The sequence below is a fragment of the Protopterus annectens genome, chromosome 3.part1, assembly GCF_019279795.1.
Source record: "Protopterus annectens isolate FY-2018-M chromosome 3.part1, PAN1.0, whole genome shotgun sequence".
Taxonomy (NCBI): Eukaryota; Metazoa; Chordata; order Ceratodontiformes; family Protopteridae; genus Protopterus; species Protopterus annectens.
The window spans coordinates 517662008-517687267 of NC_056732.1; the positions used below are offsets into that span (position 1 = coordinate 517662008).

Genomic DNA, 25260 nt, shown 5'->3' on the forward strand with positions numbered 1-25260 from the left:
GTATATAAATTTATGTTTGTTTAGCTGAAGATGAGCTAGTATTAATTCTGCATTAGCGAACTTTGGAATGGCTTTATTATAGGGTGTTATGGATAGGGAGGAAGAGTAGATTAGAGCCACTCCACCATCTTTTTTATGGGTTCTGCCTGTTCTGATGATAGAGTAATTGGGTGGTACTATCTCTTCATTTTTTACATGAGGTTTTAGCCAGGTTTCAGAAATAGCTAGGATGTCTGGTTTGTTATGGAGTAGCCAGGCATGGAGAATTGGAATTTTGTTAGCGAAGGTTTGTGCATTAAACGATGCAAGTAGGATGGATTTAGTTATTGAGGAGGAGGGGGTTGGGCCTGGGTTAAGGTGTATATCACCAAATAAAAGTATGGAAGTTAGAAGTTGAGTTAAGTAGTGGAGGTATTTGGATTGTTTCGATTGAGAGGTATAAGTTGAAAGATTAGTGGGAGGTATGGAGGGGAGAGTGGTTGATGAGGTTTTAAGAGAGGGGAATAGTTTGAAATGAAAACATAGGTTGTTGTTGATGGGATATAATTCAGGGGAGATTGAGTTGAAGAAATTGGATTGTGAAGTATGGAGAGGGCAGGTTGTGTGTAAGAGTGGTGAATGGGTGATGGGATAAGGTTGGGTAAGATAGTAGATGTAGGTAAGGTTCAGGAGGAGTAGTAGTTGAATTGGGTAGGATGAGTATTTTTTAAGCATGTTAGGGTTTTGATAAGCAATGTAGTGGTGTTGAGTAAGGAGGAGGGAGGGATGTGAAGTAAGGGCTGTATGAAAGTGGGAGGAGATAGGAAGAGGAAGGGGTGTAGTTTCGAGGTTGGAGAGGAAGTAGGAGTGGTTAAATGGGTATAAATATAGATGTAGTGGGGGTGGGTGGGAATTGGGGGTAGGGTAGGGGAGCGGAGTGAGCCCGCAGGGCGAACGGAACGGGTAGAGACAAAAGGAATAGAAGTTAGAGAAGAAACTATCAGCAATGCAGTTAGCTACAGGTTAGAAAGGTAGGACCTGAGTGGAGAAGGTCTGAGATGGCAAAGGAGTCTACCAAAAATGACAGCCAGAGGGGTAAAGTACTGAAAGGGCACAAGGTGAGTATGAAGAGGATCAGGTCAAGGACATAAGAAATTAGTTGAAATTACAGAGGTAGAACAGAGAGAGGCAGTGAAAGACGGATAGGATAAGGGTGCCACCTAGTGGGCAGATCTGGTATTGTAGATAAATGTGTAAGGGAGCTAACTGGTGTAGAACTGTGATAGAAGAGATGTATAGTAAGAGAGGGTTTAGGTAAGTGGTAGAGGTGAGTTGGCTGTCAGGCAGATAGAGAGGAGGGGCAAAGGGAAGCTGGCTGCTCAAGCTCACTGCGAACTTTGGAGCCCTGATGCAAGTAGAAGACAGGGGTCTGATTTACAGTGTGGACTTAGCTCATAACATACTTTCTTTCTTCTTTGATAGAGGGTGCAGAGAAAAGATGCTGGTAGATGAGGTTGCTGGACTTTGGATGGGATTCTTATCTCACCAGGTAGGTAGTGGTTATATTAGGAGCAGGAGAAAGTTGAGCTGGGTACTTTGGGGAGAAAGGGAGACAAATATACAGAAGAGAAAAGTTAGCATTCAGCATATATATAAGTAGTATAAGCTAGCAGTAACAAATGCAACATTTCAAACATTCACATTTAAATATGAGGTAGGTACATATATTTATGCAATCTAAGCATGTCTCTAGCATGTCAAAGGAATATCCTTCATGGTAGTTGCAAATACAACATTACAACATTCACATTTAAGTATAAGGTAGATACATACATTTAGGCATTTTAAGCATGTATCTAACAAATCAAAGGACTAGCATTCAGGATAGTTGCAAAGGAACAAAAAAATACAGTGAATAAGATCAACATTTAAGCAGTCCAGGCAAGATAGGATATATGTTATTCCATTAATGGCCTGTAGGTGCAAGCTAAGCATTAAATGTGGGGTTCCCCACTCCCTAGGGATATTTGTCTGGCAAGCGATGCAGCATGAATTCCCTTAAAAATCTTGGGGACAATATTCCCTGGAAGCTGTTTAAATAGAGCAGCCTTATCATGTGCCAGGTCCCAAAAGAAATACCCCTTGCAGATTTAGTGAGCAGCAAGTAGTTTCCAGTTTTAAAATTTAATATAGAGGTAGCTAGTAAATGTTGCATACGTAAAGTGAACAATTTAGGGAAGAATATGAGCTTAGGCACATTCAAACAGGAGTCAGAATGGTGGTACTACTACAAACCGCCGTTACAGTCTGTTAATAGGATGAAATAAGCGACTACAGTACACTCAGTCAAGCTTCTCAGGTGAAGCATGTTCACTTCCAGTCATACCTGGCTGTTTGCCTAAAATAGGGTTTCCCAGGGGATTCAGATTAGCTCCTCATGGGTGGCGTAGTTGTAAAAAGCCGTTTCAGCTGTACAAGCATTAAGTATCACATTCATAGTCGCAACAATCATATGCCTTTAGGAAAGGGTATTAGCCTGCATGGCTGTAAATATTGTAAGACCCAACGGACTGTTTCAACTTGCTCAACGTGGGTGGTGTGGTTGCAAATAGCCGATTCGGCTGTAAAATCGCTGAGAACTTTAAGTTGGTCAAATTCACAGTCATATACTTGCAGGAACAAGTGTTCGCTTGCAGGGCTGTAATTAGAGTAAAAAAAAAAACTCAAGACAGAATGCTCGGTCTCATTCCACATGGGTGGCGCAGTTTACAATAGCCATGTAGGCTATAAGCTCAATACTAATAAGGAGATGGGCTATATCCAGAGTTATTGGTCATGACATGCAGAAAACAAGAGTTCGCATGCAAATTGAACATGTACTAGGCAAGAAGGTTATCGAACTAACAACCTGTCCAAGTTTAAACAAATGGGGAAGGTGAGTGAGCACACAGTCACAAAAACAGCTACAACATAGTGCTGATAGACCCAGAGTATCCCAAACAAGATAGCGGACTTGGGGTTAAGAGACAGCATAAGCCTAATCCTTCACGTGGGTCGCATAAGCGATACCAATACTGCCTTAGCAGAAACAGAATAACCAGATAACCAAATATCAATTTGCACTTCTAAGCAGTGTTTAAGAAAAAAACATGGTAAACAAACATTATGCAGAGACCAAAACTGCAAACACAGGAATAGCTGATTTAGTGCAAAAATAGCAGATCTGCTCTAGTGTATGCAAACATTACAGGTTTGTTAAAAGGAAAGTTTAGCCAAAGTAAACTTTGAATGAATATTTTCTTATTTATTTATACACACACACACACACACACACACACACACACACACACACATATATATATATATATATATATATATATATATATATATATATATGTGTGTATGTATATATTTAACATTTGTTTACCACAAGGGTCCAACTGGGCTAACAAAATGAAGCCCAGAGGTATCACAGAGCGCCTTCAAGAGTGTTAGGACTGCCACTGGCAAGGTAGCATAACCACCAGCCCTAGCAGTTGGCTTGCTCAGTCTCCAACCCAAGTGGTATCGCAGAGTGCCTTTAAGAGTGTTACTAACACCCTGACCAGGTAGCGTAATCAACAGCACTACCAGTCGGTTTGCCTAGCCTCCTAGCCAAGTGACATCCCAGAATTATTTATTTCTAAGAATGACAACTCCAGCAAAGCAGCATGATCTACCATTCAGAAAACCCACCATGCCCACTGCTAGACTGCCCCAGGAAAGGCAGGGGGGATGAAAAGGGGGAGGGGGTAGCCACCTTGTGACCTCCCTTAGAAAAGATCAAAAAAGGGCAGGGAGAAAAACAATACCGCCACTCTGCTAATTCTGTAACTTATGTGACTTTGACCCTGGTTATATATATTCCTTGGAGTCATCACCATGCACCTCCTGCTGTTGGACACAAGTGCAGGGGCAAAAACATCTGCATGTAATCACCCTTTATCTCTGAGCCTGCTTCCCCACAAAACACCAAGATGCATAAAAGCCAGTGCGACCAGTTTATCTGCATGACACCAACCTTTGTATACATATGCAACATCCAAGAATAATTACAGATAATCCCACTCAAGAGTGTTACTAACATTATTCTCATCAGTGATGTGGACATCCCCATGGCTGTGCAAAATAACACCAGCCCCCCTGGTTGGCTTGCCCAGCCTTCAAGCGAAGTGATATCCCAGAGTGCCTTCAAGAGTGTTACTAACATTTGAAGCTTCTGTGACCTGGACAGTAGTTGATTAGGTAGTGAAACCACCAGCTCCACTGGTTGGCTTACCCAGCATCCAAGCTAAGTGGTATCCCAGAATGCCTTTTTTCAAGAATGACAGTTTCACCAATGCACTGAGATCTACCACTCACTAACCCCATCATGCCCACTGATAGATTGACTCAAGAAAAACAAGAAATTAATGAACATTGGAGCAAGACCATTCCATGACCATCTACCAGGCTGCAAATGCAGCCTATCCCCCTTTCCTGGCCATACTTGATTGGAATATGATCACATAATTAAGGGAACAAAGCAACACCCCACTCGGATACAATCCTCCTATACAACTGCACCCATGCAACCAACATAAGAAGCAGGCCTGAATGCAGCCTATAGCCTCCACTCATTAGCAAGATTATTTACTTATGGATATATCACCAATTCCTCTTTCTTTTACCTATTTCACTATTCCACCATTACCCATAACTGGCTGCACCATCTGCAGAAAGAGGTGACCTACATACAGGGATTCTTTGAGCAAAACAGGAAAGAGAAATTAACCAAGGAAAAGCCTCTGTTACAAAAACTATAGTCCCAGGAGGGGGTGTTTCTGATATGTAGGGTAAACAGAGACACCTGAAAAAAACTTGAACATAGACACCCAGATGAATCAACAAACCTGACCAGGTGATCTGAATGTTGACCAAAATTATCAAGCTAAGGATTGATGATACCAGAGAAAAACTGAAAACTGCAATGGTAACTGACAGACGGTGTTGAAAGACATGCTGACAAATGCACTAATGCCCACTTTGCCAAACAACTCACAAAACTGACCCTCCTTAATCAGTCAGAACTGTAGAATAAAATGAAGATGAAAAGGCAGACTCCATGACATAACTAAGTTTAGAATTGATATCACACAGTATCTACAAACTCACTACAAACATGTCTAAGGGGCTTCCTGTTAAATAAATGGCACTCCCATAAACTGAATAAAAAGGCCAGTTAACTAAACCAGATGTTCTTCAGCCAGGAATGTCAGCACTTACCTCAGCTATGCCTCCCAAACTGCATTACACAGGCAACCTCTTCACTGCAAATTAACCCATATCTCAAAACAGCTGCCTAGCAGCCCACAAGAGCCAAAGAATACAGCCCCAAGGTTACAATACCTCCCTGGTCCTGACTTCTTAGCTGCTAAATATCCTGATGGATGCTCTTAAGTAGACAGATCTTACCTGTATCAAATTTGGTTGCTGAAAAGAAGCACCAGTTCAAGACAATGTATATCACAGCCATAACATGGTCTTCCTTCCTTGTTGTCAATAGTGGGCCAAATGAAATGGCCTATGCCTATCAGAAATGCACCTACATGTGCTTGCCAATCCCAGCTCTGCTTTCCACATAAGGTGAGGACAGTAATGTGGTGCTGGTTGCTGAAAAGCTCCATGCCCACTAAGGTGTGGGACTGAGTTGACCCTAGTGTTAACCTGAGGTCCCATCTGCCTGAGTTGGTGGTAGGTCGGCTGGATGTAAAAGACCCTATGGCACCTATGAAAAGGAGTTGAGGAAGTCCCCAGATGCCCTGGCCAAATTTCTGCAATAGTATAAATACCACCTCAGGTCTCTCCTGAAATTAGGCTAATAGCCTAGTAGGACTAACCCTATCAATACAAAACAAATAAATTAATAAAGGTAGTATTGGGGCCTGGTCCTGTCAGCATGAAGATGGCCTCAGAAATGATGCTAAGTAATGACTATTACCGATTCATGAACAAAGAAAACAACCAACTTAACCAGCTGGAGACTAGGGTTACAAAAATTCATTATGAGGCAAGCAGCAAGATACAGAATGCATCCTGGTTTAATCCTGAATTTGCTAATGCTGTCATCAACTAAAAAATCTTGTTTTCCCACTTTCTGAAAGTTAAGAAAGTTCAGTTACAAATTTGCTGTTCTGAACTGTTTGGAAGTTTCTAGAAGGCCAGTGCTTGCTTGGGCTAAAGGGAAGTCTCTGTGTTTACCGGTGGGAGTGGTTAACACTGAACAGCCTGCCTGTCCCTGGAGGAGTGGTTACTACCTAGAAGCTGTAGTTTTATTAGCCATTTTGGGTCAATTCTAAACTCCTTGATCTCTCTCTCTTAAAACCAGGCTGCCTCGTGGTTTTGGCGTCTTTTCAGGCTTGCTAGTTGTTGCTGAAGCACCTACCAAGAGGAGAAAACGCTGAGAGAAGAAAAGGAGCCACTTTTGTGATTTTAAGTATTTTCTTCTGATTTTTTGTTAAGTTTTACGGCTTTGCTGCCTACTTTTTGGCATTTTCCGGTTCACTAAAGTTTATATCTGTAACAGTAACAGTACTTGGAACACATCTAGAGCCTGTTTACTGCATTTCCTGTGTTGCACTTAATTTAAAATCGTTTTTTTCTCTAAAAACTGCATTTTACCTGATTTTGGCCTAGCACTCAAGTGTGGGGTCATTTATTGCACTTTTCTGATTATTTTGCTGCTTGTGTATCTCTGCTACCTTTAAACTACAACAAAAAGAAAAAAAAAAAAATCTTGCTTTTTTCCCACTTTCTGAAAGTTAAGAAACTTTAGTTAGAGATTTGCTGTTCTGAACTGTTTGGAAGTTTCTAGAAGGCCAGTGCTTGCTTGGGCTAAAGGGAAGTCTCTGTGTTCACCAGTGGGAGTGGTTAACACTGAACAGCCTGCCTGTACCTGGAGGAGTGTTTACTACCTAGAAGCTGTAGTTTTATTGGCCATTTTGGGTCAATTCTAAACTCCTTGATCTCTCTCTCTCTTAAAACCCTACAACTCTCTTTTTGCGCTGTTTTGTGCACTGAGCAGTGTCGGGCAGCGCCGCCTAAACAGGTTTAAACTATTCCAGGCTCCACAAAGTCTGCTCTTCACGTTTTCCTTTAGAACTGTTCAAACTCTCAAAGTAATCACTCTATTCTCTTTCTAAAGCCCTGCACTTGCTCAGCTCTTATAAGGAAACGCTAACTAACTAAAGCACTACACCCTCCTTGACTTCTCATAAGTATGAGACTACCGATTGGTCCTTCCTGATCAAGTGAAAAATCAGTTCCCTTCCCTAATCTGATCAGTAAAAAAAAACAGTTCCCTATACTAATATGGTATGTCCAAGGGTCAGTTTCAAGGTTACTCTCCAGTCCAGCTGGTGAATCTGGGAATTTTGAGGCAATGTTACAATTGCCTTATGTACACAGACAACCCTCTCCTCCTTCCAACAAACTCTAATACATGTGAGAGATGCAGTTACACAGCCAAACTGGAGGCAGAGCTCTCTCAACCCAAGACTGGCACAGTCAGTCAGGAGGAAAAGGTAACCACCCACACCACAAATCCAGTCTCACACAGACCTATTGCATCTGTATACTCAACACATAAACACACAAAAACATACTTGGAGGCTCTAAATAAAAATCTGCCTAAACAGCAAAGACCTCCAAAGCAGATATCCAAGCAACAGCCACCACTCAGCAATACCCACAAATCACATATCTCACAAAATCAGTGTGCCTCACAGTCACAGCCCATAAGGCCAAACAACACACCAAATACACTTGTTATAGGGGACTCTATTGTCCGGCACACTGACGTCCCACTCACCAGACTGAACAAGGAGATGGTCACTGTAAGCTGCCTGTCGGGTGCCAGGATCCGCCACATAACGCAAGCACTCAGGTCACTCCAAAGCAAGTACAAGTATGACTCCGTCGTTGTCCATGCTGGTGTGAATGACCTGAGATGTACCTCCCTGGACTACATGAAAAGAGACATAGAGGAGCTCTCTGACCATGTAGCTCAGGCTGGTATGTCCCTGACCTTGAGTAGCATCTTGCCCTCACCAAGAATGATGCCACAGTATAAAGACAAAATGATCAGTTTCAACAATTGGCTAAAGTATTGGTGTCATTCAAAGGGGATCCAGTGTCTGTCAGCCTGGGATGACATGCTTGACAAGCCACGTTGCTTCGCTAGGGACGGCTTGCACCTGTCACCCTTAGGCTTTCGTATACTGGCCAAGGCTCTTGCCACCCCCATAGTGTCTTTTTTAGGCAAGGCTCTAAAGACAAACCCACCTCCATAGACAACCCAAAGATAAAAAAACTAAAGGTAATGCTACTCAATGCCAGAAGTCTAAACCTCAAGATGCACGCACTCGAGACTCTCCTCAGTATGGAGAAAATTGATGTCTGTGCAGTTACAGAAACCTGGTTCAAGGCTCCTGACAGCAACCCAGCACTACCAGGTTATAACTCATACCATGCGTTTCGGCCCCAAAACTCGGACCAAAGCACAAAAGGAGGGAGAGTACCTATATTCATCAAAGATACCTACACCTCCAGGTTAGTGGCACTGCACAAAGCATCGGAAACCATCCATGTGCAACTAACAGAGGGCAAAACTGCCTTTCAGTTTGTAGCCTGTTACAGAACACCCTCCCTATTACAGGAACCCCACATGGCATTCCTGAAAACACTGGAGAATATGAAGGTCTCTCCAAACACTATGTTATTGGGTGACTTCAACTACCCAAACATTGACTGGGAAAACTACTCAAGCCCAAACACCCTCGCCCAATGGTTCCTTGAATTTATAAACTCTAACGCAATGGAACAACTGGTCACCACACCCACAAGAGGAAACAACATATTGGACCTGGTCATCACCAACATGGGGACTCTATGTTCCACACCAGAGGTAAACCCCTCATTGGTAAGATCAGATCATAAACAAATTTCCTTGGACATCCATGTTCCGTCCCCACCCCCAGCCAAGGAAATCACTGTAAAGAATTTCTCCAAAGCCAACTTTGCACTTCTCAAGACTGAGGTGGAATCCTTCAAAGCCCCTGGGCCAGAGGATAATACAGCCCAATCCGCAGAATCCTTTACAAATGCATTCTATGAGCACCTGCAGGAATGCATGGATCATGCTATCCCAAATAAAACCAAGACTCACTCCTCCAAAAACAGGAGACCGGTCTGGTGGACCCTGGCCATAAATAAGCTATACAACAGAAGGAGAAAGCTACTACATGACAGAGCAAGATCCCAAAAAGGGAAGGCATCTCTGATCAGTATTAGCAAGAAACTTCGATCCCTCATAAAATCATCAAAGGCCAGTTTCGAAAGAAAAATTGCCCTAGACACTAAAGATAATCACAAGGCCTTCTTTAGTTATGTCAGAAACATGGGCGGAAACTCCCAGATATGCTCTGAATTGTTGCATAATGGTACAAAATATACTGAACCTACAGACATAGCCAACATCCTGGCAGACAGATTCAGTGCAAACTTCTCCCCCCCTTCCCCCCAAAGGAGCAAACGCCTATCCCAACTGAATGTAACCTACCTGACATCACAGAAGCACAGGTGAAAGCTGCCCTCTCCAAAGCAAAAAACACAGCATCTATGGGACCGGACGGTGTCCCAGGCTGTGTCTTACATGAGCTCCAAGAAGAACTGAACCCTCACATTAAGTCACTGTTCAAACTTAGCCTTACTACAGGATATGTACCCAAAGAATGGCATACAGCTACAGTGGTCCCACTCCACAAAGGTGGTGCCACAACGGACCCCGGAAACTATCGCCCCATAAGCCTGACTAGTCTGGTCTGTAAAGCTATGGAGCGTATTATCATGGAACTCATAAACAAAGACATTGGGAGCCTCCAGACACTGGACCCTACCCAATTCGGCTTTATTAAGGGCAGATCTTGCCTCTTAAACCTAGTTGATTTCTTTGAAACAGTTACCAAAGCCATAGATGAGGGCAAGGTAGTCCACACAGCCTACTTAGACCTCGCAAAAGCCTTTGACACAATACCCCACTCGGGCATCATAAATAAGCTTACCAGCTTAAATATCAACCCCTATATCACAAGATGGGTTGCAAACTGGCTCAGAGATAGAACCCACATGGTCAGAATTGCAGGTGCCATGTCCAAATCCAAACCAGTTACAAGTGGCGTCCCACAGGGCTCAGTTCTGGGACCTCTCTTGTTCAGTATATACTTCTCTGAGGTTCAGGCTAACACGGGGGGATTATGGCTGACAAAGTTCGCAGATGACTGCAAACTGGGGGCCATAATCGAATCTCCAGCTGACACAAGCATCCTCCAAAAGGGTCTCACAAAGACGGATGCTTGGTGCCAGAACCACGGCCTCAAGCTAAATGCTAAAAAGTGCATAGTCATCCCCTTTGGGAAAAACAAGGTGCCCACAAATTACCACATAGGTGGTAATCCATTAAGTACAGAAGAAGTAATTAGAGATTTGGGGACCAACGTAGATAGTAATCTCTCCTTTGATAATCACGTTGCCAAAGTGGTTAGAAAGACCTTCTATATAGCCCACCTTATCACGAAAGGGTTCGCATCTAGCTCAAGAGGGGTCATTGTGCCCCTCTACTCATCACTCATCAGGCCCATAATTGAATACAATGCCCCTTTTGGGATGTACCTTACCCGACATCTGCAGCAACTGGAGAGACCCCAAAAGTACCTCACCAAGAGGATCATGAGCTATAAACAGATGTCCTATGCAGCTCGACTAAAGAAACTCCAGCTCTACTCAGTTGCTTACCACCTACTCAGAGGCGATCTATGCCTGACATACAAAGCCATGTCAAACCCAGAATTAATGGACATGCTCCACCTCAAAAAATCCAAGTCCCTTAGAGCTACACGCTCCAGGGACCTAAACCTCAGCACAAAAATAAATAGGACATGCTGGAGGGACAGATTCATTTCCCAGAGGCTCCCCTCACTCTGGAATAGAATCCCAATTCATGTTAGACATAGCCCCTCGCTGACTCTCTTCAAGCGAAATTTGGACGCGTGGATGGGAAATCGCAAATTCACCCCTGGGATCTCTCCTGTATCCCTGCTAGACAGAGGCACAGCAAACTAATCTTAAAAGGGTACCTTCTGTGACCTACTTTACAGAGGCACAGTAGGCTAATCTAATAGGGAGGTGGAAGCCAAATACACTCTGGCTAGGCTTATAAAGGCCCTAGGGCAAATAGCCTAGTATCTACCTATGAACCTATGAACCTAAGAATAGGAGTGTGTATGAATTAAAACAATGGTATGCCTCTTTAACTCCCTAAAACTAGGCCTGAGAGTAACTAATTCTTGAGAGTAACAAAGTCCCACTTGCCCAGGGGAACTCCAAATATACCCACCCACCTCTCTGTCTACAATTGTTACTTGAGCAGATTTAATAGTACATCCCAATGTTGTTGGATGGCCCTGGTACTGGAAGAAATAAATATGGGTAGAATGGCATGTCAGAGATAAAAAACATAAAGGGCTGTTATACTGCCCAGACCTGCAGTCTCCTACCCCTGTAACCCATTGGTGGACTCCCAGTGGTGGCCTAAAGCCTGAGAAGTGGCTGTTGTAAGAAGGCTATAGAACTATCACAAAGAAAAATAAAAGAAGATTGGTCCCGACCCCTAATGGTGACAGTGCATCTGACCATTAGCCCCACTTTGTCCCAGCTTCACTGATAGCTGATCCTTACCACCCTGAAAGCTCAGAACAGTAAAGAAACACTCCCGCTTTCTCCCTTACCTATGACACTGAAAGGATACTGTAGGGTGCCAATTGAACACTATTAATGACTACTAAACAAATGTCTGAATACAACTACTCCCACTTATAATGGTTTGTTCAAAGCCTGGCAAACAGAAATCCAAAACACCCTTCAATGTATCTGCAAACTGAGCAGAATCAAATCTTAGACTTGTATTTGAAATGGAAGCAGAGTGAAAATCTGTAAGGACTGTTTGTATACGACAAGCACAATTTTATTTTTTTGTACTGCCTGCTGACCATCCTTTCACTATCAAATGGTCCTCCCTCATCAGTGGGTGATAAATGATAATGCAAGTCATCATGTGAGCAACCATTGGAGTTTTATCCCGAATGGCTCTGACTCTGATTCTTGTAGCTGATGTGGACACACATGTCATTGGGGGTGGTATTCCATGCTCTCAGCATGGCATTTGTATATTCTCACACATACACCCCTGTGAGAGCCACCATCACCATCTTGGAATATCCAAGGCAACACCCGCCTCCCCTGTGCTATAGCCATTGTGAATGCACAAGCTTGTACTTGCATGACAACAATCAGCTGACTGTGACCACCATTGCCTCAGGATGGGTGGACCATTATAAGCTGCTTACTACTATTTCTTCTGCTTCCAGTATCTGAGCCATTAGTTGATTTGGGGTCATCTTGGTAGTAATCAAGACTTTACCCCTCTATGCCACTGAATGACAAGCACAATTAATCACATATTTCAATGTGGAAGTTATTACACCTAAAAATTATTAACTAGTGACAAAACCCAACAAGTATTTCCTTGCATATGGGAGAAAAATACTAAACTGCTATAAGTTTATAAACTCATTGGTCAAAAAATGGGAAATGTAGCCATTTGACTAACAATTTTGAAACAGAAAACAACTTGTCATGGTGTGAGAAAATGTTGTTTTATCTGGAGCATGTGCTGATAGTCACTAGAGGAGCAAGGCATTTTGAAAGCAGTTTATAAGCTACAGCTGTGAGGTGCTGGCAAACAAGATTTGTTCTGATGAAGTTGGATATCACATCTGACAAAATTGCTCAACAATAAAATATATTGAAATTATATTTGTAACAGTGCTCCAGACTGAAATGTGTTTGTGTGGTTGGATGGTGGTGGATTATTTCATGTATTATGCCACTGTTACTGATTTCTGTATGTAAATAATTGCTATTATATTTTGCATGTATTTTGTCTATGCTGTAAATATCTTCATAATTCAAAAGTAAATTTGTATGTATTACTTCCTACTTTTATTTTTATTTTCCGTTATCTCCAGGTCATTGCTAAAATAGTCAGTTGACCAGCTCTTCAATGTCTGCAGCAAAAGAAATTTGCATTAATCCTTTTAAAGTAAATCCTCATTTCAAAATCTTTATTTCATTTCGCCAACATACCGTAGTATTAAAATCTGCTTACCAAACTACAAGCAAAATATATTTATAAAAAAAGAAGTTATATGCTCACCATAACATTCCATGTTTGTTGCCCATCTCACCTTCATTCTTCACTGGTTGGGTTCAGAACGGATCGTCGGTTCCAACTTGGCCTTTACAAAAGCTTGAAGACGTCCACCGGCTTGTGGCTGTAATCCCTATCCCATCATGCTCAGGGAAGATTACCCAGATCTTGTTTGCAGATATTAGATGTACTTTTCAAAAACTATTTACATGCCTGAACAGACTAGTGAAGAGAGTCAGAGAGCATTATTTTCCAATTAATACCACTTGGTCCTCCAGGAATGAAAGGCTGGGGGAAGGAGGGTCGGATGTGAGAATGAAGGCGAGATGGACAACAAACATGGAATGTTATGGTGAGTACATAACTTCTTTATGTTATGTTGCCCTGCCTTGCATTCATTCTTCACTGGTTGGGACAGTATCCCTAGTACCATCTTTCTTGGGTGGCTCAAGGGAAAAAACTCCTCAGAACAGTGGACCCAAAGGAGGCCTTCTTCCTGGAGGCCAAATCTACTTTGTAATGAGTGATAAAGGTATGAGGCTTAGTCCATGTCACTGCTGCACAAATACAATCCATAGGCAGCCTAGACTGAAAGGCAGATGAGGTTGCTATTGCCCTTGTAGAGTGACCTTTTATTTTTCCAGCAAGTTGTCTGTTTCAAGATTTATAAGTGAAAGTAATACAATCTGTGAGCCATTTTGAAAGTGTGACCTTTGATATGGGGGCACCTTTCTTTTTGTCTGAAAATAATGCAAACAACTGGTCTGATCTCCTGAAATCTTTTATTCTGTCTAAGTAAAAACGCAATTGTCTATGCACATCTAGCTGGTGTAATTTATACTCTGCCCTGCTGCCATAGTTGGGGAAAAAACTGGTAAGTCAATGGACTGATTCAGATTAGATTCTGAACACACTTAGGGTAGGAAGGAAGGGTTCATTCACAGAGAAACTCTGTCTTTGTGGAAAACCATATAAGGGGAACGTATTGACAATGCTTGAAGTTCTGATACCTGTCTAGCAGACGTAATGGCTACCAGAAAGGTTGTCTTCCATGTTAAGAACTTTGGGTCACATGATGATGCAGGTTCAAAGGGGGAAAGAATCAGAATGTATAAAACAAAGTTTAGATACCATGGCACTTCGGGTTCTTTGACTGGAGGCTTGAATAAGAGGGTACCCTTCAGAAACGCTTTGCAAAGCCTGTGGGACATGATCCTTAGTCCCATTTCTCCAATATGGCTGCTAGTTGAACTCGAATAGTAGCCGCAGCTGCACCCTCATTAAAAAGCTTTGCCAGTAAGACTAATACAGGTGTTATAGGGGCAGTGAAAAGATCAATGTGGTTGTTGAAGGCCCAACAAGAAAATCTTTTCCATCAGCCTGAATATAATTTCCTGGTTGAAACCTTATGAGACAAAATCAAAATATGTTTCACAGCAGGAGAAATATCAGGAAGCTTGGCTATGTGTGGAACTGCAGCAGCCAAGCTGTCAACTTAAGGGTTTGAACCGATGGATGGAGCGTCCTTGAAGAATGAGTCAGGAGGTCTAGAAATGGATCCAGAATCCACGACTCCTCCTGGAGATGGGGCCAAAGAAAGGAAACCAAATTTGACAAGGCCAGCATGCGGTGATGGGTATCAAATTCCTTCCCAACAAGCTGGCTTTCTGAAGGACTTTGGGAATCAAGGGAAAGGGGCAAAAGCATAGAGGAGACCCGGTGGCCAATCATGTGTGACTACATCCCTTGTTGACTCCCCTGGGGGGGGTTATCAGGGCAAAATAGCTGCTGCACTTGGCATTCATAGACATGGAGGAGAGATTGCAGCAAGGCTGGCTCCATTTCTGGAAGATCTTTTCTGCTACTTCCAGCTTTGGGGCACACTCATGAGGCATTAGAACAGTTCTGCTGAATTTGTCCACTATCATGTTGGATCTCCCTGGGATGTACATTGCTTTCAGAAAGGGTTGGGAAGAGACTGCCCCCTGCCATATTCTTAGGGCCTCTCGACAGAGGGAGTAAGACTTGTTTCCTCCTTGTTTATTTATGTACCATACAACTGACATGTTGTCTGTCTGTACTGCAATTGTTCTTAGTGGAAGAGAGTCTTAGAATCCTTGCAATGCCAGAAGCACCACTCTCATCTCTAGGACATTGATTGGCAAGTGAGTCCATTGTCACTATGGCTATTGCTTGTGGAAAAACAGTCAGCTCTGGGTCACCTGAGTGGAATGAAGTCACCAACAAATGTCCCTTTTGCAGGTTTCTGTAATAATAATCTGGTGAGACATGGGTAGTTCCTGCATGGACCACTGAGTGTACAGTAGCCACTGCAAAAATTCTCATATGCAGATGTGCTAATGGTATCAAGGTTACTGCTGCCACCATGGTACCCAAAACTTTTAGAACCACTTTTGTTTGCACTTTTCTCTTGGTCAGAAGCTTTTTCACTTGATGGTGTAGGGTTCGAACTCTTTCAGGGGGAAGCGTTGTCGGCATTGTATCTAAGACTGCCCCTATAAAGACGATATTGTATCTAAGACTGCTCCTATAAAGACGATATGCTGTGATGGCAACAAGGCAGATTTCTCAAAATTTATTGTGATCCCTAGATGGCACCAAATGTGAATTGTGGTGTCTTTCGCTCTTGTGAGTAGATGCTTTGTGGTGGCAGTTAGGAGCCAGTCATCCAAGTATGGAAATACCCAGAATCCTAGACATCTCAAGTGAGCTGTAACCACTGCCATGCATTTGGTGAACACTCTGGGGGCTGTAGTGAGACCAAAGGACAGAATTTAAAACTGGTAGTGACTGGCTCCCAGCCAAAAGTGCAAATGCCTCCAGGATCACCTGTCCATTTTGATATGGCAGTACACATCCTGGAGATCTATCGAGCACATCCAATTGTCTTTTACCAAAAAAGGGAGTATTGACTGCAGTGTCTCCATCTGGAACTTTGATTTTTTTTTTATGGACTTGTTCACTCTGCTGAGATCCAAAATTGGCCTCCAGTCCCTTGTCTTTTTTGGAACTAAAAAGAACCTTGAGTAAGTTCCGGATCCAATTTGGTCTGCGGGGACAGTATGGATGACCCTTTTGTCTAGCAACTTTTGTACTTCTAGAGTTGTGTGATCCCCCTGGTTGGGTGGAATATCTCGGACTGATTTTGTTTTTAAGGGGGGAAAAGAAAAGTGAATGTAGTTACTTCTGGATTATGATCGTTTGTACACATTTGTCTTTTATTTCTAGCCAGACACTTGGGTATAAAGATAAGCAACATCCCCAAATGCCTCCAGAGATGGACAGACGGGTCTCTTCTCAGGAACGCTAGAAGGTTTACCAAGGAAAGAGTCCCTGTTGCATTGGTTCTGCAGACCCCCTCTGCCGCGTGGTCAGTGTCTTTTATTGTTACTTCCCCCTCTGCCCTCTAGGAGAAGAATTACCATGTGTGCCCGAGAATGCTCTCTGGGATTTTTTAAACCACATTCTTCCCCCTTCTGACCTTTGGGATAAGGCCTGGTAGGAAGGGAGAAACAGACTTCAACAGCAGAAAGAGTCTTTCCTTCCTGTTCACACTTGGTTAGTGTCTCTTTAACTTTTGGCCCGAACAAGGGCAAGCTATCAAAGGGGCGTTAATAAAGGAAGACTTGAAGGGTTCTGCGAAATCACATAAGCACATCCAAGAATGTCTCCTTAAGGAAATTCCTGTACCCACTGCTCTACTCACTCCATCAGCTGCATAAAATATGAGCCTCATGGAGGAGTTTACCACATAATTTAAGGTGAAGTGCTGGGAGGAGACCTTATCCAAAACCCCGCAGCTACAGAACCTTAGAGGGTATCTCCTAGCTCCTTCAGGAGATCCCCCTGAAGCCTAGTGAAATGGGTCAAGTAGGTCAGTGACCTGAGAGCAAAAGAAGCTGAAGAAAACATGTGCTTTCCATACCTGTCCTTCGTGCAAAACTCCTTGTTCAGCAGATAGATAGATGAGGATGTCTCTGAAAGCTCCTTCTTGGTGGCTCCCACCACCACCACAGCATCTACAAAGACACCCTTTCTAAGGAACTCCTTATCTGAAGGTGCAGTGATGAACTTATGTGGCCTCCTAGGAGCAGGTTCCACTGAGTCTGGAGAGCCCCATGCCTTCCGACTGACTACATTTTTGAGCTGGTCGAAAGGCAGAGATACAAAAGAGTTGGAAGGGCGAGACCCAAAAGCCTCCAGGTATACAGACTCATCCTCACAAGGGCTTATGGGCTTCCAGCCACCTCTCTGCTAAAGGATTTCAAGAATGTCTGAAAAGAAGACATCTTCAGAGGGTGACCGTAGGGACCCTTCTGACTCATCAAGGTCCATATCTGAAGTGATGGACTCCTCCAGGGAGTCTAAATGCTTCCTCTTGCATAATCTCTTCTGAAGGACCTCTTCAGAGGGTAATCCAGAAAGGTTTTGGAAGAGAGGGCTTCACCCAGTCAGGCACCCTGAGGCTTTGGGTCTTCACATCTGTGTGGATGCAATGGCACTGAGACAGACACTGGTGCTTTAGGGGGAAGAGCACCTGAATCTGACAGCAGAGCTGTCTGTGGTGACAGCACTCTCCTCATTATCTCGAAAGCCCCTCGGCCCTGATCCAAGGAAACCTCCAGCTCTGAAGAGCTCAAAGGCCTTCCCAGAACCAAGGCGGTGGTCTCCAAGACTGATGTAGGAGCCAAGCTCACCTGTACCGAGGTCCAGAGAAGTAAGTTCATACTGGACAGCTGCCTGATCCAACTCTTCTTCCTGGACCTGACCAGAGAGCGTCGGCTCCTAGACCCCTCAAATTCCAATGGAACCAAGGAAGTCAGAGTGGTATTCAGACCCAAAGATCCCAGTGCAGGTCTTGGTACCGACGGTTCCACGATGATCGGATCCAAGCACTCCAACTACAAAGTCCCAGATTGCATCGGAGGAGAAATTGATGAAGGGGAGTTAGTCTTCTCTGGATCCAAATCCCTCTGGGTTGGAGTCAACAGTATCTTGGCCAGCACCAGTGTCCATAGAAGTCTTCTCCCCACACAATCCACATCTTCATCAGAGAGGCTCTTGGAGGACTGAGAGGAAAGGGTAGGAGACCTCACTGGCTGCAAAAAGGGAGATCTAAGAGTCGGTGAGACTGGCTCCAACACAGGAAACTCCATGGGCCCCGAAATCACAATAGGAGCTGAGGGGGAAGCTTTTTTGGGCCTGAAAGACTTTAGGTCCAAAGATGACTCATTTGCAATCTTTTTTGTCGGTTCCAAAAGAGGAACAGAGGTGGATGTTCTCTTGCCCAACTTCTCAGACCAGGAAGACGGGGATTTTGGAGACTTGGACATACTCTGAGTCTCTTCTATAGTCTCTTTAAATGGAGTCTTTAGTAATCCTCTTAAATAAGTTTATTTTTTCTCTCCATCAAAACCCTGAAACTGAAGGCATGAGAAAAGGCACATGACTCCTGAAGGTGGACTGCACCTAAACAATAAACACAACTAGTATGGCCATCTGTTAAGGACTTTTTCTGTCTACACTTATCACATTTTTTAAATTGAATCTCTTGAATCCTTTGACATATTGAAAGAATGGTACTACCAACAACACCAACAATGAAAAACAACTAGATGAAACAGTAAAAAAAAAAAAAAAAAAATCTAATTTTTTTTTTTTAAACACAACAGCACACCAAAAGCAAAAAAAGACAACTAAGGCAGTTCTCTAACTTAAACAAATTTGCCTCTAGAAATGGAAAAAATGAACAAGGGAAGAAAAGCCCTCTAAGTTAAACGGTCCAAAGGAAGCCCTCTAACTTAAACGAGCTACCTTGGGGAACAAGACAAAACGTAAACAAGTTACGACAGAAATATTCTAGTATCTTTTTTCCAAGCTCTCTAACTTAAATGAGCTTGGATAATTAGAAGAAGGATAGCCGGGATAGGAGAAAGAAACAGCCTAGAGGGAGATATGACAGCCACAGTAAAACAGCCAACAATAAGCAAAAAACTAACCCAGAGTAAAGCTAACAACTTTCTAATAAATTCTAACATCAATAAGACAACAATTCTCAACTACTAAATACAATTAGAAAAAATTTAATTTTCACTTAGACAGAGCCTGACTGGAAGCACCTGATCTTATTTAGTGGCAAACAAGATCTGGTAATCTTCCCTGAGCATGATGGGATAGGGGTTACAGCCACGAGCCAGTGGAAGTTCTCAAGCTTTTGTATAGGCTGATTCGGAATCGATGATTGGTTGCGAACCCAACCAGTGAAGAATGAAGGTGAGATAGGGCAACATAACATCTTGTAATTCTTGAGTCACACATTATACAGGCTAGAGGAACTATTCTTGAATCATCAGCAGCAGTGTTCTATAAATTATACTCATTCATTTCCTAATCAATATCAGTCTACAACACTCCTAGTTTTACTAAATGTCCCCAGCTGTATTTTTCCACCTGCATTTTAATTCACTGTTTTGTCTACCTCACATTCTCAATTTATACGGTATCCATCTTTCGTTTTCTAAAGACAATCAGTGGCTTAGTAGGTAGTACATTCACCTTTGGTGTTGGAAGATCAGATGACAGTGGGTTCTGTTCCCACACAAGGTGCTTGAATTCATTTTTCAGTACTGACACTGCAGTGCAGCATAAGAGAGGTTCTGCTCCCTTGAGTTCAATGTTCTTCAGATGAGACATGAAACCAATGTCTCACATGCCTGAGATAGTGGTAGCTTAGGCGGGGATGTAAGCAATACAAATACACCTATTAAAAAGCACACAGGAAGTTCCCTGATGCTCTGGCCAAATTTTCTCTAGTCGGTATGAATGCTACCTCCAGTTCCCTCTAAAAAGAGGACATAGGCCTAATGAGAATAAGCCAGTAAACAAAGTATAAATAAAATAGCAATTTTTCTCCCTCATTTCTTCATGCTGTTTCCAATAATAAAATACAGATAACTTTTTTCCTATATGCCTTTTGGTACATTAAGCACTGATTTCTCTCTTGTAACTTGGCATCGTTCAGTTGTTTTACTTCCTGCTAAGTTCATTTATTTTCAGCCTCACTCTGTTGTCTTCTTCCCGCAAAGCTGCATATCTGACTTTGATAGTTCTTTTCTTTTAAAACCTACATTTGTTGTTTACTTCCTTTCCTTGCTTTTAAAACCTGTTGTTGCTGATGTTCTTCATTATGATCTGCTCTAGTGTTACACTGCTGCATATTACCATTCATAATCTCCTCCACACTCATGATTCCCAAATTCATATCATCCTTTCTACACCCCCCTTTTGGGATCTTCAGTAGCCTTTTTGTTTGCAAATGTTTAATTCAGTTTGTTTTTCTCTTGAGACATATACAGTAAGATTATGACCAGCGGTGGTGGTGCTGCGGTAGCGTTGTCGCCTCACAGTAAGACGCTGTCTGGTTCGATTCTCAGCTAGAGCGTCTTCTGTGTGAAGGCATGCGTGAATGGGCGTGCCTTCGTTGAAGGTTGTGCGTCAGGCCTGGCAAGTCAGTACGTAAAAATCTACTGCTAATCATTAGCGGACCGGAGTTCCGCTGTGGCGACCCCTAACCGGGAAAAGCCGAAAGACAAGAAGAAGAAGACATATACAGTAAGATTGATATCTCATAGTACACATTTTAATATTCAATATTCATTCTATGTATTTATTTCTCATGGTTATTAATTCACAGATTTTACATGATGTAGCATTAAATGAACCACTAAAATAAAAATTTAAACTAAAAGAAAAACAGCCAGTTCAGTATAATAATGACATCTACATCTTCTCCTAAATAAAATCACATTCTGCAAATGTACACTCCCGTTATTTACTTCAGTTTCTCAACCTTGGTTTAGATTCTCACACTTTCCTTTATTTATCCAGAAGTCACAATGAAATACATTTTTGCTTCAGTCTCAGTTCTGGCTTCTGTTTAACTAAATTCTTAATCTTATTTGCCACAACTGTGTTCCAGGAGGCAAAAAAAAATGATCAGACTTGTCTACCTTTGATCAGCAATATATGTTCTATAATTTGTACAAACAACAAATAAACGTAAAGCTCAAGTCATATGCCTTTTCACAACTCATACGTACAACTACACTCACTTCAGGTAAAGTAAAGACATTTTGTTTTGCAACCGTTCTACCATACAAAAATTTGCCATGAGCATATTCAAATATGCCTTCATATTCACCAATTGATGCACTGGTCTTTATTTTGCAAGTAAGTTTCAAGTTCTGATCTGAGACTGCTAATTTGATAGTTACCAAACAGGATATTATGCAATGAAGTGTTTGTACTTTTCAAATAAGTTTTGCATTAAGAACATTTTACCATTTTGGCATCAGCATTGCCTGGGTCATGTTCCAGCAGGAGGTTACACTGGTGCTGACAAGCTTCAACATCTCCTTGTATCAGGTACAAGCTAGCAAGCTCTAACATCACCTGTGAAAAGGCATACAGAAAAAAAAATGAAATATACAAGAAACAGTGACAAAATAATGCTTATATCTTTTTTGTGAAACAGTGTTTATGTTCATTTAACTTATAGATTTATGAGTTAAGAAGCCATTGGAATTTGATAATTTTAATTTGCATGAATAAAATATATGAAAACTCCAATATCTGTTGTCAATGTCTCCCTTTCCTGAATCTAAAAATAAAATACAGCTATGCAAAGCACTACACTGGATACTTAAAAAGAATGAGAGAGTTCCCTATAGTTTGCAGTGATCAGAGCAATGCTTATAAAAACATAATTAGATAGCAAATTCTTGTCCAGTAATATGGTTCTGTGTTAATAACATGTCTTAAGTCAGAGTGTATTCCATCCAATTATTCCCAAGTAATAAAAACATGCAGTAAAAGAAGTCTTTCATCACAACAGAAGGTCTTTAGTACAGATTCTATTTAAACAAAAATTTTTAAACTGTTATTAGTTGTTTGCAAAGCATGGTGCATCTGACATGACATTTTTTTGCAAATATGTACCACTTTGTAGACTAGTGAAAATCTCATGCATATATCCTTAATAAATCTGTACAGATGGTGAAAGTTTGCCATAAAAGCTGCACTGGTAAACGTCATCATCAATTTCTTCCTAGGAAGAAAGAGAACTGTTGTGTGAGCAACTCAAATTTTAATGTACCTCTTTAAGGGAGCAAGACATCTGTACAGCATTCTTTAAATATTGGGCGTCACACTGTGAAGGATTGAATCTGATGAGGGGTTTTGCCTATCAACTAACACTGGTCTCATGTTAGCCACATATTAACCATCATCCTGCACTATATTTTCCACATCTCAATTGCAATAAAACTTACGGTATGTAAATTAACGTCCTAAGATAGTAGCTGAAATAAGTCACAGTGTTTACAATCAGGAGTCTGAAAACATACGAAAGGCAGTCTGAGACATCATACTGCAGTGCATGAAGGTGTTCAGCAAATTTTATTTTAAAAGGCAGCAGCAGCAGAGGGAAAAGGTAAAGAAGAAGAAAACATGCTGTCCATTGAGTTGCAGGTTAATGTCAGTCTTTACTTGGCAGATTATATAGCCTCAAGATCTTCTGTCATGGTGAGTGCATTGCAAATTGCACTATTTTCTTTAGCAAAAACATCTGTTTCATTCATTCATTCATTACATATGATATCATCCCAAACCAGTATTTGCATTGCTAACATTTTTTGGTGGGGCAGGGTTGTAACATTTTCAAGCTGTGTTAACTGGAGAGCTTTGCTCCATACACCCCTACAATGCTCTCCCCCTGGAAATACCTGTGTTAAGGCATTTATGCAGCTAATTGATTCATAGGTGCTCGGCTGCTTAAATCAGTATGTCCAATATTAGCCATTCATAGTAATGAATATGATCAAATGAGGAGTTAGTGAGGCCATAATTTAGGTGTGTGTGTGTGTGTGTGTGTGTGTGTGTGTGTGTGTGTGTGTGTGTGTGTGTGTGTGTGTGTGTGTGTGCGTGTGTGTGTGTGTGTGTGTGTGTGTGTGTGTGTGTGTGTGTGTGTGTGTGTGTGTGTGTGTGTGTGTGTGTGTGTGTGCTTGCATGTATTTGTGTGTGTGGATGCTTATGCATGTGTGTGCGCTTGCATGTATTTGTGTGTGTGGATGCTTGTGTGTGTGTGTGTGTGTGTGTGTGTGTGTGTGTGTGTGTGTGTGTGTGTGTGTGTGTGCGTGTGCATATGAGAAAAGCCTGCAACACTGGCTCAGGAGATTGCAGATATAACCCTACAGATGTGGTTCAGTGAGTGAACACTAAGCATTAGGATAACTCTAAGTATGTGGGTTGGGGGGGTCACTAGACAACACGAATAACTAACTACATGGGTCAGGAGAAACAATAGATATCAGGAATATTCAACAGTAACATAGGGCAGGTGCAAAATGCTAGGGGGCTCGATCTGCCATCAATCCATTATCCCAATTCTCGACCACACTTTAGCACATCTCAGTTTTTAAAAAGTCAGCATTGCATTTGTGGTCAAACCTGAATGTGTAGCCCTCTGTGTATGGTCTGAACAGTTCCAACTGCTTGCCACATTGTAACAAGCAGATTGTTACAGTTTAAAAGTAAATTAAGATTTTTTTTTTATTTCTTTTAGTAAAACCATCGGATGTGTGTGTGTTTGTATGTGTGTTTGTGTGTGTGTGTTTGTGTGTGTGTGTGTGTGTGTGTGTGTGTGTGTGTGTGTGTGTGTGTGTGTCTGTGTCTTTGTGTGTATTTAGTTTGCTGCAGTTTAAAAGTAAAACATAATTTTTTGAACTAAAACCTGAATATTGTAGCACTCTGTGCAGTGTTTAAACAGTAGCAACTGCTTGCTACATTTGTAGCAAGCAGTTTGCTAAAATTTTAAATACAAAAATGATTTTTTTTTTCTAAAACAGAAGGAAGGAGGGTCAGTGGCACTACACAGAAACAGGACTTGAATGGCTCCTGCATTTCAGGAGCCCAAGGTAGGACTTTTTTTGTTTTTTCCATTGAAGAGTTGTGGTAGAAGGGAGGGGGTATGCACCTAGCCACCTGGTTGGTGAGCCATTGCAAGGAGCAGACCTTTACCTTTTCGTTTTTTGTTTTTTGCTCTTCAAATGAAGAGCTGTGACTGGAGGCAGTTGTGGCAATTCCACTGTAGAGCTGGGACAGGAAGGAGGCATTTGTATCTGGCCACGTGGTTTGCATGCCAGTATATGGAGTGGAGCTTTTTTCTTTTTTTTACAGTTTACTTGAAGTGCTGAGGGGCTCCAGTGCTAGCTCGTGTAATTTTAAAAAAACTGTTGTGGATAACCACTACTCATCATGGACACTATTATAAGTATTATGCCTTAAAGGCACTAAAAGGCATTCCAACCCTGTAACCTCCCATCTCTCTCAAAGGAAATTAGTCTTCTTAATCACCACTAGACACCAGGGATACAATGAAAACAATATATATTAGTGTTCCCTTTATAGTTTACATTTTGTAAACTAATATATATTGTTTTCGTTGTATCCCTGGTGTCTAGTGGTGATTAAGAAGACTAATTTCCTGTGAGAGAGATGGGAGGTTACAGGGTTGAAATGCCTCTTAGTGCCTTTAAGGCATAATACTTATAATAGTGTCCCTGATGAGTAGTGGTTATCCACAACAATTTTTTTTTAAATTAAGTTCCATTAAGGCATGGTATATTGAGTATCAGAGGCATAGTTGGCTCAGCCAGCTGTCTTTGCCAGTCCCACAAGCTAGCACTGGAGCCCCTCAGCACTTCAACCTCATAATGCAAGAAATCAAAACACAGAGCCAAAATTAATGGTGGGAAAGAATCAGGGATGGAGTTGAATTTTTCCACCTATGAACCTAGACCATTACTTGTTTAACGGCTGTTGCAGTTCTGTTGATGTACTAAAGGACAGAAGTGTGAAAC

The 25260-nt window shown here is 41.9% G+C and overlaps 1 protein-coding gene across 1 annotated transcript in view; it reads right to left on the bottom strand.

Moving 5' to 3' along the window:
* The window catches only part of LOC122798197 (tetratricopeptide repeat protein 21B-like), a 1733894-nt gene that overhangs the window by 209130 nt on the left and 1499504 nt on the right, over nucleotides 1–25260 (bottom strand). The window contains exon 21 of the mRNA XM_044066946.1: nucleotides 21683–21793. Coding sequence (XP_043922881.1) covers nucleotides 21683–21793 — 111 coding nt within the window. The remainder of the gene's footprint in view (nucleotides 1–21682; nucleotides 21794–25260) is intronic.